General features: G+C 38.0%; 1 protein-coding gene across 6 annotated transcripts in view; it reads left to right on the top strand.

Annotated features, from left to right (window-relative positions):
* SLC7A2 (solute carrier family 7 member 2) overlaps window positions 1-16,968 on the top strand; it is a 55,953-nt gene that overhangs the window by 29,208 nt on the left and 9,777 nt on the right. For 4 of the 6 annotated variants that reach the window (XM_017831318.1, XM_017831549.1, XM_017831390.1 and 1 more), the window contains exons 2-7: window positions 5,853-6,241; window positions 7,529-7,684; window positions 10,355-10,520; window positions 10,871-11,007; window positions 11,669-11,891; window positions 14,356-14,495. In XM_017831318.1, the coding sequence (XP_017686807.1) occupies window positions 5,866-6,241; window positions 7,529-7,684; window positions 10,355-10,520; window positions 10,871-11,007; window positions 11,669-11,891; window positions 14,356-14,495 (1,198 nt within the window). In that variant the 5' untranslated portion in view covers window positions 5,853-5,865. Of the gene's footprint in view, window positions 1-5,852; window positions 6,242-7,528; window positions 7,685-10,354; window positions 10,521-10,870; window positions 11,008-11,668; window positions 11,892-14,355; window positions 14,496-14,901; window positions 15,039-16,968 lie in introns of all 6 variants that reach the window. The other 2 variants (XM_017831636.1, XM_017831469.1) reach the window with 1 other exon arrangement.

Genomic DNA, 16,968 nt, shown 5'->3' with positions numbered 1-16,968 from the left:
TTTTACATGGAAAATACTTTGCAGAAATGGTAGATTTTATAGGACTGTGAAGCAGTCAAAGCAGTTTTAAATATGAATACAGTCCTTGCAGATGGAGACTTTGTTCCTTGCACTGTGTTTGTAGTTACAAGTCTTTTGACACCAAACTTTTCGTGCCAGAAGAGGGTTAACAGTAGATGACTATTAAATGTTCCTGATCATTCACCTGAATGAAGAGCTGGTGTGAATTATAAGGCCGAACTCTTCTTCTTGGGTTGGCAATCAGATGTGTAGTGGTCAAACAGTAAATGATCTGGTTTAAAACTGGCCAGGAAAGGCTGAAATTAGGAAGATTCTATTAGCAGCTACTGTAGAGGGAAAAAACCAAACCAAACCAAACCCATACAAAAACCCCAAACAAACAAAAAAAAAATCCCAAGACAATAAAGAACAAAAGTAATTGGAAAAATGCCTGTGCTTATTCAGGTACTCTGACAAATACCATGAATGTTCATCAGACATGAGGAAGCTTTGTTGTTGTTTTTCCTGCCTATGTTAGATATATCTGTCAAATTCTTTTCCTGTCTAAATTAAGTCCTCCTCTCCTGCCTGTCTCTTTGTTGAATGCAGTTGAAAGGGTAAAACTGTAAACAACATTGTGGACGGCGTTCTTTCTAGGAATGCGTTCAAGGAAGGAGGAGGTTTCAATATGGGCTAATCATTGGTCCTCAAGTCTAAGGCAGTTGAACTGGGACCCCCCTTTTACAGAGGATTGTTGGAGGCGTATTCTGTGTTACAGAGTAATCTGTAGCTAAATTAAAACTTAGTCCAAAAGAGATTTGAGAAGTGCAGTGGCCCAGCGCATGCAGAGCCAGAGAAGTGCCACCTCAGTTGCACACAGCAAAAGGGACGTGCCAAAGTCGGTGACAAATGGACTTCACAGGTGTTTGCTTGTGACAAATGCCTCTGTAACACAGACTTCACCAAAGTGGAGCCTAGGACCGGTTTGAATGCATGAGAGAAGCATCAGGTTGGGTCTGCTCCTCACCTTAATTAGAAGTAACTGCACACTGTTAGTGAATGCAAGGGCATTTTCCATTTTTGATTTCTTACCTCTAATTGCCTATGCTTAAACTCTGAATAAGCTCAGGATTCAGTCTTTTCTCTGTTTAAACTGCATGAACAAATCAGCCCACCCTGACTAATTCTACTTGCAGGCTACATGCCGTTGTTCAAAGGCAGGCAGATATCCAAGTCTGCTCCAAGAAATGTAGGACAGGTGTGTCAAAGATGCCTCGAAAGCACTCTCTTCCTTCTTGATTGATTACCCAATATATTGACAAAAACCCACTTTCCCAAGCTGTCGAGTGTGCCTCCCCAGGGAGGCTCAGAGAAGAGCCAGTACTCAGAGAAGAGCTATGCAGGATATTCAACAAGTGCCCAGGCCAGCGCTGGCAGAGCTCGTGGCAGCAGAGGCCAAGATGAAGCAGAGGCTACAGTGTGCTAGGACAAGGCAGGCTTAGGCTGCAGCAGGGAAAGGAAGAAGTAAAAAGGAGCAGTTAGGAAGATACTGAATCCTGCTGGTCAAAAAGTAGGACAGATAATTTTTTAATGTGTCCACTTTATCCTACTTCACGTTCCTCTATGTCTAAAGATTGACAGAAAAGAAAACCATGAGATTTGTTTCAAAGGAATAAGATCTGTGAGCCTGAAGCAATAAGACCGTTTTTAAGAGCATGTGGTGGTGGTCAGTGTAAGCTTATCTAGGACAATACTGCCACCAAAAGGCATACCCAGCTGTTAAGTTTTCTGCTTCTGTAGGTTTGTATTTGAGCATGAAACGTGCTTAGCCCCAGTGTTCTGATAAACTGTGCTTGTGAGTCAGTACATGTCAGCACTGAGTCATTGCCCAGGCTGTTCTCTTGCACTGGGTAATGCATTAATGGATCTGCTTTACAAGTGACTCCTCAGGAAAAGGTTACACTTGTCAGTGATTTCTGAAGACACTTTGTCACCTCTTACTTATGTCTTTTGGTTCTGTGTGAAGGCCAAATATCTCTGTAAGCTCATCAGTTCTTCCTGCTGCACCATCCTATCAAGTAGGAAGTCTTGGAATGTCTCAGCCATGTCTGACAGTACTGCTCTTGGTACACAGCAACAGAAGTTGTGAAGCTGGGTTCAGACATTGCTCACTATGCATATATGCATAGTAAGTATAGGGAGTAGTGCAAGACATTCTGGATTGCAGTGATTGTTGTAAAAGAACATTTTTTCATCAAGTACATGTTAGGATGGATATACCTAAAAAGATATGTTTCCCAGGCATGTGAGGTGTTTTTTTTTTCTCTACAAACAAAGGATTTTTATATTGAACTTTGTCTTTGGTTGTGCTGCAGTTTGTAAAGGCTAAAGAAGAAAGGCTGGATTTGAGTCAGAAGAGGTGTTTCCTCTTACTGGCTTGTGGCCACCATGAATGAGCCTCCTGTCCTCTCCACAAGAATCAGAGAAAGCAGAAAAACTCCTTCTGTTTTGTCACAGTGATTTCTTCTCAGCAGAGAAAACCATAATATCTCTCACCTGGCCACTGCAAGATGACTCTAAAACCTCCTTGTCCCAAATGTCAAAGAAGCAGAGCAATCTGAGATGTTGTTTGAATAACAGGAGTTTTGGAAATTGTTTGGTGCTCTGAGAACGACATCTGCCGGAGTATTTTTTCGTGTTAATGAAGTACCAAATGAAATGTCATTTGAGGGGAGAGGAAAATAATTCCTTAAAAAAGCTATGTTTCTGCAACATTGAAATTGCTAAAGTGAAGGGCATGGAGTCACAAGAGCATTGCTGCCTGTCACCATGGGCTACAGACTAATAAGTATATTAATATAACATCCTAAGTGATTGCTACAATTTCAGAAGTGTCATTATGAGGAAAAAACATGATAGTGGAGGCAGGAATACTTGTCTAAGTACACCCCAGGATAGATAAACCTGACTTTGTGGGAGTGGAGTGCCTAAGCCTCATGCCCAAAAAGCGGCTGCTCTTTCTGAAGAGCTCAGGATACACAGCAGGGGATTTTGCCTGAACACTTCAATGCTGATTCCCCTCAGAAGATCTTGTGGATCTCTGCTGACATGAATATCATCTGAGTTCTGAAACTGATGTAAGAAATCTCCTGAGTGGATGAAGTCTACATACCATGGGCAGATACTTATCTCTGGGAGTCTGGCAGGCTGCAAGGCCTACCTAATTGCAGAAAAGCTTTGGAAACTTGCCTCCTTCTACTGTCCTGGGCCAGGTATCACCTTTCTGAGCATTAAGCATCTCTGCCCAGAGCTATTCAATTCCATTCACTGTCCTTTATCAAATTCCTTTTACTTTTTTCTTCAGGATGCTCCTTGAAGACAGAAGTGGCATGTCTGAGTGTACTTGGGGAGCTATGACAGGAACAGGGAGAAACTGTGTCTGCATAGATTTCTCTCTCACAAGGGGATTTTTTTTCAGGATGGCAGTTCTCTTGCTCTGACTCTCTGTTCTAGGATCAAACACTGTTAATTGAGCTATCCATCTTGATGCAAAGTCATTTCTGTTAGCGGATTGAACTATTGTGAGTAGAAATGTTCTTTACTGTTCTAGGAAACTGATACAGACCAGGAAGGTATATACCAGCAGAATATCATCATCTACTCTACCTGGAGTACTGTGTCCAGTGCTGGGGCCCTCAGTTCAGGAAGGATATTGAGGTGCTGGAGCAGGTCCAGAGAAGAGTAACAAGGCTGGTGAAGGCACTCGAGCACAGGTCCTGTGAGAAGAGGCTGAGGGAGCTGAGGCTGTTTAGCCTGGAGAAGAGGAGGCTCAGGGGAGACCTCATCCCTCTTTACAACTCCCTGACAGGAGGGTGTAGCCAGGTGGGCATCAGTCTCTTCTCCTAGGCAACCAGCAGAAGAGGGAATGGTCTTAAGCTGTGCCAGGGGAGGTTTAGGTTGAATATTAGGAAAAAATTTTTTACAGAGAGAGTAATCAGACATTGGAATGGGCTGCCCAGGGAGGTGGTGGATTCACTGTCCCTGGAAGTTTTTAAGATGAGACTGGATGTGGCACTTACTGCCATGGTCTAGTAACCACGGCAGTGTTGGATCAAGGGTTGGACTTGATGATCTTGGAGGTCTTTTCCAACCCAGTTCATTCTATAATTCTATGATAAATTAAACAGATTTTCAGTTCCCAGGAGGGTTCCACTTAACAAATTATGAGCAGAGTATAGATATTTATGATATGAGTTGGAAAGACAAACATCAGTTTGGGGAGGTGGCAGATTGTATTGCTTGATTCTTACCAAACTCTTAGCCATCAACAATACAATTCAAACAAAAACATAAAGACAGAACTTGTACATTAATGCTGCCTCTTTGAGATATTATGTTCTATGGGATGCCCGTGTCCTCCCTCCCAAGCAAATGCTTTGGACCCTCAGCTATAATTTGTTTGAGTTGGGAAGCAGGATCATTGCTGTTCATAGCAGGCACCCATGTATGGTGGATTGACCTTGGCTGGACACCAGGTGCCCACCCAGCCGCTCTATCACTCCCCAACCAGACAGGGGAGAGAATAAGATGGAAAACAACTCATGGGTTGGGAAAAGGCAGTTTATTAAAGCAAAAGCTTGTGCGCGCAAAAGCGAAGTGAAAGATAACAAAGTTTATTCTCTACTTCCCATGAGCAGCGATGGTTGACCACCTCCAAGAAGCAGGGCCTCAGCACACATAATGGCTCCTCAGCAGGCAGCCACTGGAGACAGTGAATGCCTGCCTTTCCTGCTCCTTGCCTCAGCTTTTATATCTGAGCTGATGTCATTTGGTATGGAATATCCCTTAGGTTAGTTCGGGTCAGCTGGCCTACTTGGGTCCCCTCCCAGGATCTTGCCCTCGATTGAGGAAGGAATGTTACAGTGTTGGTGCTGTGCTCAGCAGAAGCCAAAACATGGGTGTGTTATCAACACCCTTCTAGCCACCAATTCAAAGCACAGCACTGTGAGGGCTATTATGGGGAAATGAACTCCAGCTCAGCCAGACCCAGTACCCCATGTCACAGGCCAGAGAAGTGCTACTCACGTGCTGGCCTCCAGGACCAGGCTGGTCACAGAATCTGGGCTTGTGGGCAAGAGCTGATTGCACCCCACACTGCAATGTGCACTCAGAATATTGAAGAACTGCATCTGGCATGGGATGAGCAGTTAGCCCATCAGGTTTTTTTAGATAATTGTCAGGGAGAGGTGTACAAGATTTCTTGAAGGATAATTAGATCTGGGAAACTTCACTGGTGCAGAAGAGAGTAGAAACACTTTTAATCTGATTTCAAGCAGTTCTCACTGAGCAAATTGTAAAGGTAAAAGTGACGTGTTTGAAGACAAAAGGAGATTGAATTGGCTCTGTCACAATGCTGTATTTTAAAGCTTTTGCTGTTTACAGCCTTGATGGATGCCAAAAATCCTTATTTATGTTGGTGTTGATCGTTATTTTAGAAGTCCTTATGGTATATGAGATAATACTGTTTCTGTTTTAGAAATGGTTAAGAAGTGGCCATTAGCAGATAAATAGATAAAATCTCTTCCTTTTTTACAGCAGCGTAGTAAACCAAAAGATAACAAAAGATCTTTTTCCCTGGGGACATAAGTGGTAAATATAAAATTAGGAATATTATATCCTTAATTTTTTTTCCTGGGGAAAAAGCAAATGCTAGCTTATTTAACATCACAGAAGAGTGTAAATGTATTAGTTAGTAGATGTGATTAAAGTTATTTATGTAAATACTTTTTTCATTGTTTTTCACCAGTGTCTGCTATCTGTTACATTCTGCAATGATTTCTTTTATTTCACAGCTCTACATCCACCATGTTGCCCTGTGGACCAGCTTTGTCCTTTATTAGGTGTCTGGTGCGGAAGAAGAATGTCAGTGGTGAAAGCCTTGAGGACACCAAGTTGTGCCGATGTTTATCGACTGTGGACCTTATAGCCCTGGGAGTAGGAAGTACCCTTGGTGCTGGTGTTTATGTCCTTGCTGGAGAAGTAGCCAAATCTGATTCTGGACCTAGCATCGTTATTTCTTTCCTCATTGCTGCCCTTGCCTCTGTGATGGCAGGTCTCTGCTATGCTGAATTTGGTGCTCGCGTCCCCAAGACTGGTTCTGCATATTTGTATACTTACGTTACTGTTGGTGAACTGTGGGCTTTTATCACTGGCTGGAATCTCATTTTATCCTATATTATAGGTAAGCTTAAGAACAAATACGGGTCTTGGTGGTTTCTGAGACAGCAGATATAAGATAAAGATTTAGGTCTGTCTTTCTTTTCTGTCTCTGTACTTAGCTGCTATTGCTTTTTAGTTCTGGTGAGATGAAATAACCAAAGTAATTTGATTAGGTTATTTCCTCCTGTGCATCCCTATTGCAAACAGGGTTTTTTGCAAGATATTTTTGTAAGAGTGTGTTTTGAGAAGTATGAACCACATACGTTCTATGAAAATTGGGTCAGACAATTCAGTGATGATGCACAAGAATAAACAGGATTTCACTGCTGTCTTTGGTCTGCAAGAATAATTTCAATAAAATCAATAAGCATTTTTTTCAGAATATACACAGCAAGGACATTTACAGGGACCCAATCTCACTTCAAGAAAGTCATGGTGTTTAAGTACTAATTTGCTACTATAGCATCATGCTAATCAAGCACTGTCCTATCAGGTAATCCCATAAAATACAAAGTTGACCAGATCTGAAAAAAAAAATGCTTATATGGCAGATATTCAAATAACTACCTCAGTGCTACAGCAGAGATAACATTTTTTGATACAAAAATTATTTATTCCAAAGGAGCACATTCCTAACTTCCATTATATTATATTTTGTTTTAGCACGCCTCACTCATACAAACTGTGTTTTGTATGAACACCCATAGCTCCTGTACCTAACTACAGGATGGTTGCCAAATCATTAAAAAATTGATATGTCCCAGTATTGTACTAAAGTGTATTTCATGATAGGAGAGTTGTAAAAATAAGGTTGCATTTCGCCATGGCCATGTGCACTTTTTACCACAGGAGAGTATTAATTTTAAATACTAACTGTAGCAACACATATCTTGCTAATGATTTTTTTTTTCTTTACTTCCAGGTGGGGAAACTTTCCTCCGTGTTCTTTCTTAAAGTGCTTTCTTACATTACTTTATATTGTTTAAAATATGTCATATTGTACCTTTAGAAACAAGCTTCTTCCAGAATGACATAAGAAATAAATTATGAAAATGAAATAATTTCTGCAATATTTTGAGAATATGTGGCACACAAATTTTTATATTTTAGTTGTAGAATAATATGTTACCATTTAACTACATACAAAAATTCTATTAAAGTTCTTCAGCAAAACAAACTCAATTGTAGCATAAGCTCTGCTTTTTAAAATGCAAATAGCAACAGGCTTAGTTTTATTTATTTTTCACTAGAAATAGCTATATCCTGGTATATGTATGCAAAACCCTAAACATGCATGTGTTTTATGAAGGTACATCAAGTGTAGCAAGAGCCTGGAGTGGCACCTTTGATGAACTTCTTGGAAAACAGATTGGTCATTTCTTCGGTACCTACTTCAAAATGAATTACTCTGGGCTAGCAGAGTATCCTGACTTCTTTGCTGTATTCCTTATATTACTTTTAGCAGGTAAGACAATATATCACTTCATTCACGATGGTTGTGATGTTTTACAGATAAAAATGCCAAACTGTAGTTTGTATTTTACTAGAAATGCCTTAATAATGTTTAAGGAAGTTCAGATGCACATTTTGTACTGGCAGAATGGCTCTGTGAATTAAATGTATATAATCAAATTTTCATGTGTACACTCTTCTGTTGAAGCTGAGTCGTGACATAATCACTTGCCAGTACTTCTTTTATAAAACCCATAATACAGATTGATGATAACAGGAAAATTATACAGTTCTGTGTATTTTCATGGCTTTATCACTGATAAATGCTTTCAGAGGGACCTTAAGGTTAAGCTCTGTAGTTCGGTGATGTGATGTGGTCTCCTTAAAGAAATGTGGGCATTTGTAAGGGGTTTTTGCTCTCTAAATTGTTCGTGGTTTTTTGTATAAAATAATGTTCTTCTCTTTAAGTCTTCGAAAGAGTTGTCTATCCTAGAATTTATTTGAGCTAAAGGGCACTCTAAGGTACTGGCATGAAGCAAAAGACCAGTTTGAAACCTGAGTAAACTTTTCATGTCTACTCTTCTCAGTCTTATTTCTTTTTCATCTTTACTCATGTATCATGTTTTTAAATCACAAAAATTGACACCAACTACATGTTATTTGAGGGATCAGAAAACTCAAAAATACTGCAACTTATTTCCTGTTTGCATTAAAAATTGCTTTCCACAAGGAAACATTCTTACTGCCACTGGGAGTGAAGGAAGCAGAAAGAGTATTCTAAAGTGTATAGTTTGTTTTCAGGCAATACTAGAAGCATTTTATTATTCAGCAGATGTCTTGTCATGTTCAGTCTCTCTATAGATCAAACCAAAGCAGGAGCTTTTCTTCTCTGGAAAGTGAAACTTTTTATATGTATGTAACCTCCTTTTCTCTTGTTCTATTACGAGTGGCTTTTTTTGGACCCAGGAAAACATTTCTGTTTGACTCCTAATGCTAGAATGACTGACCAGTGCATCTGAAGCTCTTATTAGGTCTCTGTACACCAAAGGATGAGTTCCTACACTTAGGAAGATCCGGGAGTTTACTTGACAAGGTTTAGTCCAGCATCCTGCCGTGTTTGTGGCTCAGAATTGCCTATAGGACAAGTTTAGATCCTTATGTCCTCAGGTGGGATGGACATTTCAGTTTCACCTCTTCCAAATAAAGGAGGAAAAAGTAACACTTTGAATAGCAGAGCACTGAAACTCCACAAACTGAACTATACAGTGCTAGTACAGATGCTGCCGCTTTCTATGTTTTCTCCATTACCATTGCTGCTTCAGAACATAAGAATTAGAGGTTCCTGATAGAAGACAAAGTGTTTGTCCTGTGCTTCGTCACTGCCCTTGAGTTTTCATTTGTGTCCTGTCTTTTCATCCTCAGTTGCCTCTCCTGGTGTCTGTCATAAGGAGCCAAACCCCCAGTGAGTGAACTGGGTGGAATTCACTGCTGAGAGGAGAGGCAGTGGGGATGCATCAGGGCTGTGTAGGCTGAGCAAGACACAGTAATTGGATTTTGAGCTGTGCAAAGCTGAATCATAGGAATAGCAGGTGATGTTTTACAGAAAATATTACGTGCTAAGCACAAGGAAAAGTACACAGAAATCTGGTTTGGGATTTTTTTTTTCTACAGAAAGGACTGAAAAAATGCACAAATTATGAATCATACTGTATTAGGCTGACTAAGACACTAAGAAACCATACACTTATTTCCAATAAAAATGCTGTTGGTGAAGAAAAATATATCTCATAAGATAACTTCTGTGTTCTGATAAGATAGCAAATGTCTCATTAGTGGAGTCAGAAACTTTTCAGACATGATTTTGAGAGGCTTAAAATTTTCAGACTTAATCTCTAAATAATGAGGTAAAGTATGTATGTGATAATAGTGGAAATGCTTAGAGCGTAAAGGACCTGTAAAAGCTTTCCAATTGTATTTAATTTTTCCTGATCTGCTCACTGCCTACTCTTCCATTAAACTGTTAGTACACTTAAAATTGTTATAAATCTAATGACACAGTATAATCCTGATGGAATAACTTTCAGATTGTTTAAGTGCACTACTCTCTAAACTAAAGGATGTGTATTTCATATCATACTCTTTTCTAGGATCTCTATGCATCAGTGTTATGAACAGGATTTCTTTTAAAGGTTTCATTATTGAACTAGGAAACGGGACTTACTCTGTGATGAATGTGTCCTGGAAAATGTGAATAGGTTACATTATTAATCTAATAATTTTACTTCTATTCTTAATCTAAAGAGTAATTGTTCTGTAAGGACAATAGATTCCACCAACCTGTTTTTACAAAGCATAGAATTCTTGTAGCTATTTTTGCTCCATGGATTAAAATAGAGATATGGATTTGCATCTCAGAGAAGCAGTAAGTAATCATTGCTCAAAATATTTTTAAATACTTAAAGAATACCATTAAAGAAGCTTTTTCTTTTGTGGTTTCCAATACATTTTCCTATTGTCATGCTGTTAAAGAGTCTAGTAAATTTGTGCTACTGCTTTTTAAAAGTATAAAATCTGGTGTTGTTTTTTAGTATTATTAACACTACTTGCATATATACCTTCTTTAAAATGCTATTTTATCAGTTTAATGGACCATTCACATCTATAAAATATTTTTATTTTACAGGTCTCTTATCTTTTGGAGTAAAGGAATCTGCATGGGTGAATAAAATTTTCACTGCTATTAACATCTTGGTCCTACTCTTCGTTATGATTTCTGGTTTTGTGAAAGGAGATGCTGACAACTGGAAAATAAGTGAAGAATATCTCAGAAACCTTACTGCAGTAACAAAGTAATTTTTAAAAATCTATTTACTTGCTCGTGTTCCGATCAGTTTTCTGTTACACGTGTTTTATTGGTATATACACTATTAGTGTTTTAATATGTTTTGTCAAACACTTCAAAGCGAGTAAGATGATGGTTACTTGATTCGTATATTCTTCCTTTTGCTGTTATTTTTGTCTTTCTTACAAGCTTGGACATAAAAATGTCATCTCGTGCAGTTTTGTAAAGCAGAACTCTCTCTTGACGAGAACATTTTAACATGTTTCTCTAGAGTGATAGGATAGGAGAGTGCATGTGTTTGTCCTACCAATAATGAAAAAATAAGTTCTCCTTCTGCTGTATTTTTCTTCTTTATAGGAACATCTCATCCTATGAAAATGTGACAAGTATATATGGGAGTGGTGGCTTTATGCCATATGGTTTCACAGGAACATTGGCTGGTGCTGCAACGTGTTTTTATGCTTTTGTAGGATTTGACTGCATTGCAACAACTGGTATAGTATTTATATGTCTGTGTATATATGTTTAACATGATTTAAAAAAAAAACCAAACAAACATAAAACCCACAAACAACATAACAATCTGTCTACTCTTCTTACTTTGCTTTCTTCCAAACCTGCTTCAGTCCGTGTAGAGTGAACCTAAGTTCACTCCTGAATGTGGCTAAAGTTATGGGAGGAAGTAGGAGATTTTGCTTATTTTCTTCCTGTTCTAAAGAAATTAATTGCTGCTTTCTAAGTCTGAGAAGTGCTTAGCATAAAATTTTTCTGCTCAAATAATGTTAATCACTTGCTCACTTTTACAATTTTCTGACATGAAGTGTCTCTTCTAAAGGCTGGCTTGCATATGACTGATAGGGAATGAGTACATTGAACTATAAATTGTAGGTAAATAACTAGAAATACTGGGCTCTGAGTAGTCTAGAAATATAATGTATTTTATGTTCTTTAATTTACCTCTATTTTAATGCTATTTCTGACAACAAAATAGTGAGTTTTGTTCTGTGTCTCTCAGCTTATTTCACTCAGATTTTTAAAACTTCTATTACAGATATGACTTAGATTAACAAACAATTTGTCTTTGATGTTATCTTTTAAAGCTGAAGGCGCAAATTCATAAGAATTTTTTGATGGGTTTTTCCCCCCGTTTTTCAGGAGAAGAGGTCAAGAATCCTCAGAAAGCCATACCCATAGGAATTGTGGTGTCCCTACTTGTCTGCTTCATGGCCTATTTTGGGGTTTCAGCTGCACTGACACTTATGATGCCATACTATCTGCTGGATGAGAAAAGTCCTCTACCAGTAGCATTTGAATATGTTGCATGGGGTCCTGCTAAATACGTTGTAGCAGTGGGATCCCTCTGTGCTTTGTCTACAAGGTAAAGACATTGAAATACTGATTTTGCTGGGAAAAGCTGATGAATAATATATTACATTTATATGTATGTTCACATGTTCATTTTGAAGGCTCAGTCCATGCAAAGAATTAGCAGTAAGAATTATAAGCAAGTTTTATACTTAAGCAGGTCTACATCACAGTAGCTGCATTAATTTAGGTTTCTTTTTTTTAACTGTACTGTTATTGAACTCTATCTCTTTGGTAGAAACTTACTATTAAAGTATGTATTTTCGAACATATGACCTGCAAGTTATCTTTATTAACTGGTAAAATCAACCTCACCCATTTTGTCTTCTCTTGCTGTCCATTCCTGATGGCTCAGCAGCTCTATGGGCTCTGTGCATTTACAGGCAAAACTGAAGAGAGGATTAACTAAACTCCACTCCTCATCTTTGTTGCCTGTCTCTGTTTTCCTCCAGTAGCCAGTCTGCCTTCTGACATCATCCTTTCCTGTGGTTTCTGTGTGGGTATTTGTGATATAGATTATAACTGTCAAAATATTATAATTTATTCCCCTTTGTGAAACTGTGGATGTAATCTTAACGTGTTACTTTGATTAAAAAGATCAGGGAGGGCATGAGATATATTAGTATGTATTCATATATATTACACCCCAATTTTGATGTGGTTATAAACGCTTTCATAGAATAGGGAATTGCTCGATACTTAAATTCAGGGCCTGAAAAATGCTGATGCCAATCTTTTACCTGAGCTTATGTAAGTAAGGAGTCATTTGTGTGAGCTTTGGTGGTAAGAATACTGGCTGCCTTTCCACAAAGGCAAACATGATGCCTGTGGAAGCACTAATGCTAACAGCACTCCGAGATAACCTTGTAAGCAGCCTGAAGATGATGAGCATGCTGACTGTGGACAGTGGTTTAAAGGAAAGGAATATTTAGATGTAGGAGGGGATAGAAAAAGGAAATAGTTCCAGAATGATGATAAAAGAATTGTAGAGCTGACTGAAGAATGTCACAGTTAGACATTTCATCCTGGGATTATAATTATTTTCTATCTAGTTGTCATGGTCCCCTCAGTTTGGAGGGTTTTACTGAATTTTTCCTTTACATTGATAAATAATGAAAGTTGCATAGAAGCAGAAACTAAGTTAAAGAAATTAATATTGGAAAACAAAATGAACTGAGATGGTAAAATGCTTTTTTAGAAATTTGGAGTATTAGTCTATTTTTCCAGTGTATTCCAGTGAAGAATTATATTTTCTTCTGTGGAGAGAGTAATCTTTCAGTCTGTTGACTGATGTCAGTTTAGAACAAAACAAAGGAAACTGTATTTCATATTCCTCAGTGTAGAGGTATAATTAAGAAAAAATGCTGGGATGATTCTTTTGGTTTATACAGTTACTATGTTATTTCATGAACTTGTTTCCTCAGGGTAAAGATGTTAATAGTTACATTATATATATGAATGTACTAGAAGAAGGGTAGTTTAAATGAGTTTTACAAAGCTACAGCTGCAAAGAAACATTCTTTTTGGAAGGTACATTCATACATCAAAATCACTTCATTTGCAATAAAACTTCTCTCGTGTCTAACCTTAACACTTGTGTCTCACAAGTATTACTGGATGTATTTAGCATCTGTGGTATGTAAAAGCTGTGCCTTCTTTAAGTGATACAGTCAATTCTGCAAAGTAAGAAAAGAAACCATTCACCTGCTTAAAAACTAGTGTGCTTGCTGCAGAGGTTATACTGGCTATAATTTTGCGTTTTGTTTTCTTAATTAAAATTATTTCTCTTTGAGGGAAAGAAATCACCTAATTCAAGAAGTATGTTTAAGAGCTTCAAGTCATCAATAGTTTAAAAGTGTTCTGTGTTTTGCTAATAACAAATCTAAATTAATTAGCTTTACTTTTTCCAAAAAAAAAAAAAAAGGGAACAATCTTAATGAAGCTTGCCTAGAGGTGCTTTAATCGAAAGAAAAAATCTGCCCAATATACTTGTATGGTGCTTACTTTGAATTACTGTTAATCAGCAGCCTCACATGAAAATACAGCGTGAAAAAGATGATACTAATGCTTATTTATTTGCTGCTGCTTCTGACTGACAGACTTTCTCCAGGAATACTAAAGCTTAATTTCATAGTTAGTGTGATCTAGAACATGTTTCTGGTCCACTAACACCCAAGAACTATGGTGATGGCAAGAGTTATCTTGCTAATCTGAATTCTGCCTGATGAAACAATTTCATTACCTAAATCAATTAAAAAAAACAATAATTAAAAAAAAGCAATCAACTTTGCAGTTAAAAAAAAAATTCTATTTGTGTCTGACCTGTAGTACCTTGGGCTATGGGGCTTTCTGGTTTTGTCTTACAGCCATACATTTTGTTTCTGTAGATGCCATTAATTAACATGGTTTACCTTTTCCATGATACAACTCTGCATGAACTGTGTTTGCCATGTTGCATGTGTTTGCTTTTTACTCAGTCTTCTTGGATCCATTTTCCCAATACCACGTGTAATCTATGCTATGGCGAAGGATGGGTTGCTTTTCAAATGTCTAGCTCAAATCAATTCCAAAACGAAGACCCCACTAGTTGCTACTCTATCGTCTGGTGCAGTAGCAGGTGAGACTAAGAGTTGATCATTGTAAAGAAAGGTGCACTGCTAAACATGTTGCATATATGAAAATAAACCACTGTTGTGCAGCTTTGATGTGCTTTGGACTGAAATGGTCAAATCTACTTGTTGCTAGGTAAAGTAGGCTACCAGTAAAACTTTTCTCTACTGCAGATTTTGTATCTGCTGGTTAATCTCGAGTGCTTTCAAAGCCTAGGTTCAAAATAAACAACAACCAAAACCAAGAACATCAGTCAACCAAATAAAAAGCCAAGAGCAGCAACACAGAGCCTAAGGAAAACTATGCCTGAGCCCATTAACTCTTCCAAGCTTTCTTTTTGTGTAGTTGGGTTTACCAATAAAGCATTGTGCTTTTAATAACCTGTATTTGAACTATACATTTTTCTGTTCTAGTCTTCTCGGCTCTATGTTCCCTTTGCCCCGAATTCTGTTTGCCATGGCACGCGATGGTTTACTCTTTAGTTTTCTTGCCAAAGTGAGTAAGAGGCAGGCACCAGTTTCTGCCACCTTGACAGCAGGGGTCATCTCTGGTAAGCTCTCAAAGCCCGTGTTACTTAAAACTGAGATTTAAACACTCAATGCACGTGCATGGTACTTTATATTTTTGAAAAGGGCTGCTTGTTAATTATCCTTGCATGTACAATTGGAATAAAATTACTGAGTAATCAAAGGGTGTAAGAACTCCCGATCATGGAAATCATGGTGGTGGTGATGATGGCCTTAATGTCAAAGAATTCAATTTTTTTTTTAAATATTAACCTGTTGTAGGTGAATAAGTTTATTACTTAATCTGAGTCCCTTAGGCTGATGCTCTACTGACAGGGTTTCCTTGTCTGATGTACTCATAATATACTTATCACATCTATAAGGGAGGGGGAAAATAACTGACACATCTTTTATTATGAGATATAAGAAAAAATTATATTTTCAGCAGGATCTATTTTCGTGTAAAATACAAAGATTTTTTAATTGTCTTTCAGAGAAAATGATTCTGTTTTTGTAGAGGCTTACCAAGTTGTGGTTGAGGGATATGTGTGTATGTTGGGGGGTTATGTGTGTCTGCACATATATGTATACACGTACGTGCCTCCATATATTTTAGCAAAACAGTATTTTGGGAGCTGTTGCCAACTCTTAATGTTAATTCTTGACATACTACTGTTTCAATTCTGTCCATACTTCTTGCAGAGGTACATGTAGCTGTGTCCAAATTCCATCATTTGAGTGGAATGTCACAGAATCACAGACTATTCTGAGTTGGAAGGGACTCGCAAGGATCATCGAGCCCAGCTCTTAAGTAAATGGCCCATGTGGGCATCAAACCCACAACCTTGGTGTTAGTGCCATGCTCTAACCAACTGAGCTATCTCAGCTTACGTCTAATCACCCTGGAAAACTGGAAGCTCTGAAAGGATTTAACTCAAAGGCAAATAAATAAGTTTTTTAAGTAATTAAAATATGAAATACCTGCCTTAGAACATTTAGCAACCCTGGCTAAAATTAATCTCAAATAAGAGGTTCAGAAATGAGACCACAATATTTTCATTTATAGGCAGGGTATTTTCAGATGCCACAAGACTGGAACTGCTCACACCGCATACTTGACAATTATGTGGAAAGGCACAGTCATTGCCTGGAGACTTCCCACATGAAGCATTATTATCAGTTCCCTTTTCTTTGGTCAGAGTACAAATAAATTGCTTAGGGTTACTTTTATTGTTTCAACTTTATATTATTTTAATTTATCTTATCGACATATTCTCCTACAATAATTTGGAAGTGTGGTTTTGTGGGATAAAATCAAGATCTTTATCAGAAATCACAGTAATGATGAGAAGAAGGAAAACCGTATTCCCCAGCTGGTAAAGTGGTTGATGCAGTTACACAGCCCTCACTGTAGCTATGCTGCAACCCTCATCGGACTGCTTTTAGAGAGTTTGGGGCATTTGGTGTGTCAACAGCTGATCTGAAAACAGCTTTATCTACTGCTGGAGAAAGAGTAATTTCTTCTTCTATTAAAAAAAAAACAACATACTTGGTAACTTGTGGCCAAAAATCGTTCTGCCAGAATAGTTATGGATGTATGCAACAGCTTATATGATCTGATTTTTCTATGCATTTGTAGCATGAAAGTCTTATAGCTTTAAGAAATGTTAAGGAAATTGGATGTTTGGCCATTTAATTAAAGTTACCAGGTCAAGACTACAGCTGAGGCAACTGTCTCATGGTATTATGTGACTTACCTTTTCACAGGTGATAACTGCAATGGCGAAAGTCTAGCAAAATGTTTTGGTGTCAGTCCAGTTTCATCATAAATGGATCTACCATTGTCTCTTGGAGTAGAATTAAGAGAAGTGGAAAAGCGATACTGTGCCTTTTTTTTCTCTTAGTAAGAAACAGAGGCATTTTTCACTTTATTTCTAATGTTAAAGAACATTCTGGACTACAGAGTAGCCTTTT

This window comes from Lepidothrix coronata, unplaced genomic scaffold, assembly GCF_001604755.1.
Source record: "Lepidothrix coronata isolate B3197 unplaced genomic scaffold, Lepidothrix_coronata-1.0 Scaffold0, whole genome shotgun sequence".
In the NCBI taxonomy this organism is placed as follows: domain Eukaryota; kingdom Metazoa; phylum Chordata; class Aves; order Passeriformes; family Pipridae; genus Lepidothrix; species Lepidothrix coronata.
Note: the sequence above shows the minus strand (reverse complement) of the source record. Positions and strands in the feature narration are given on the sequence as shown.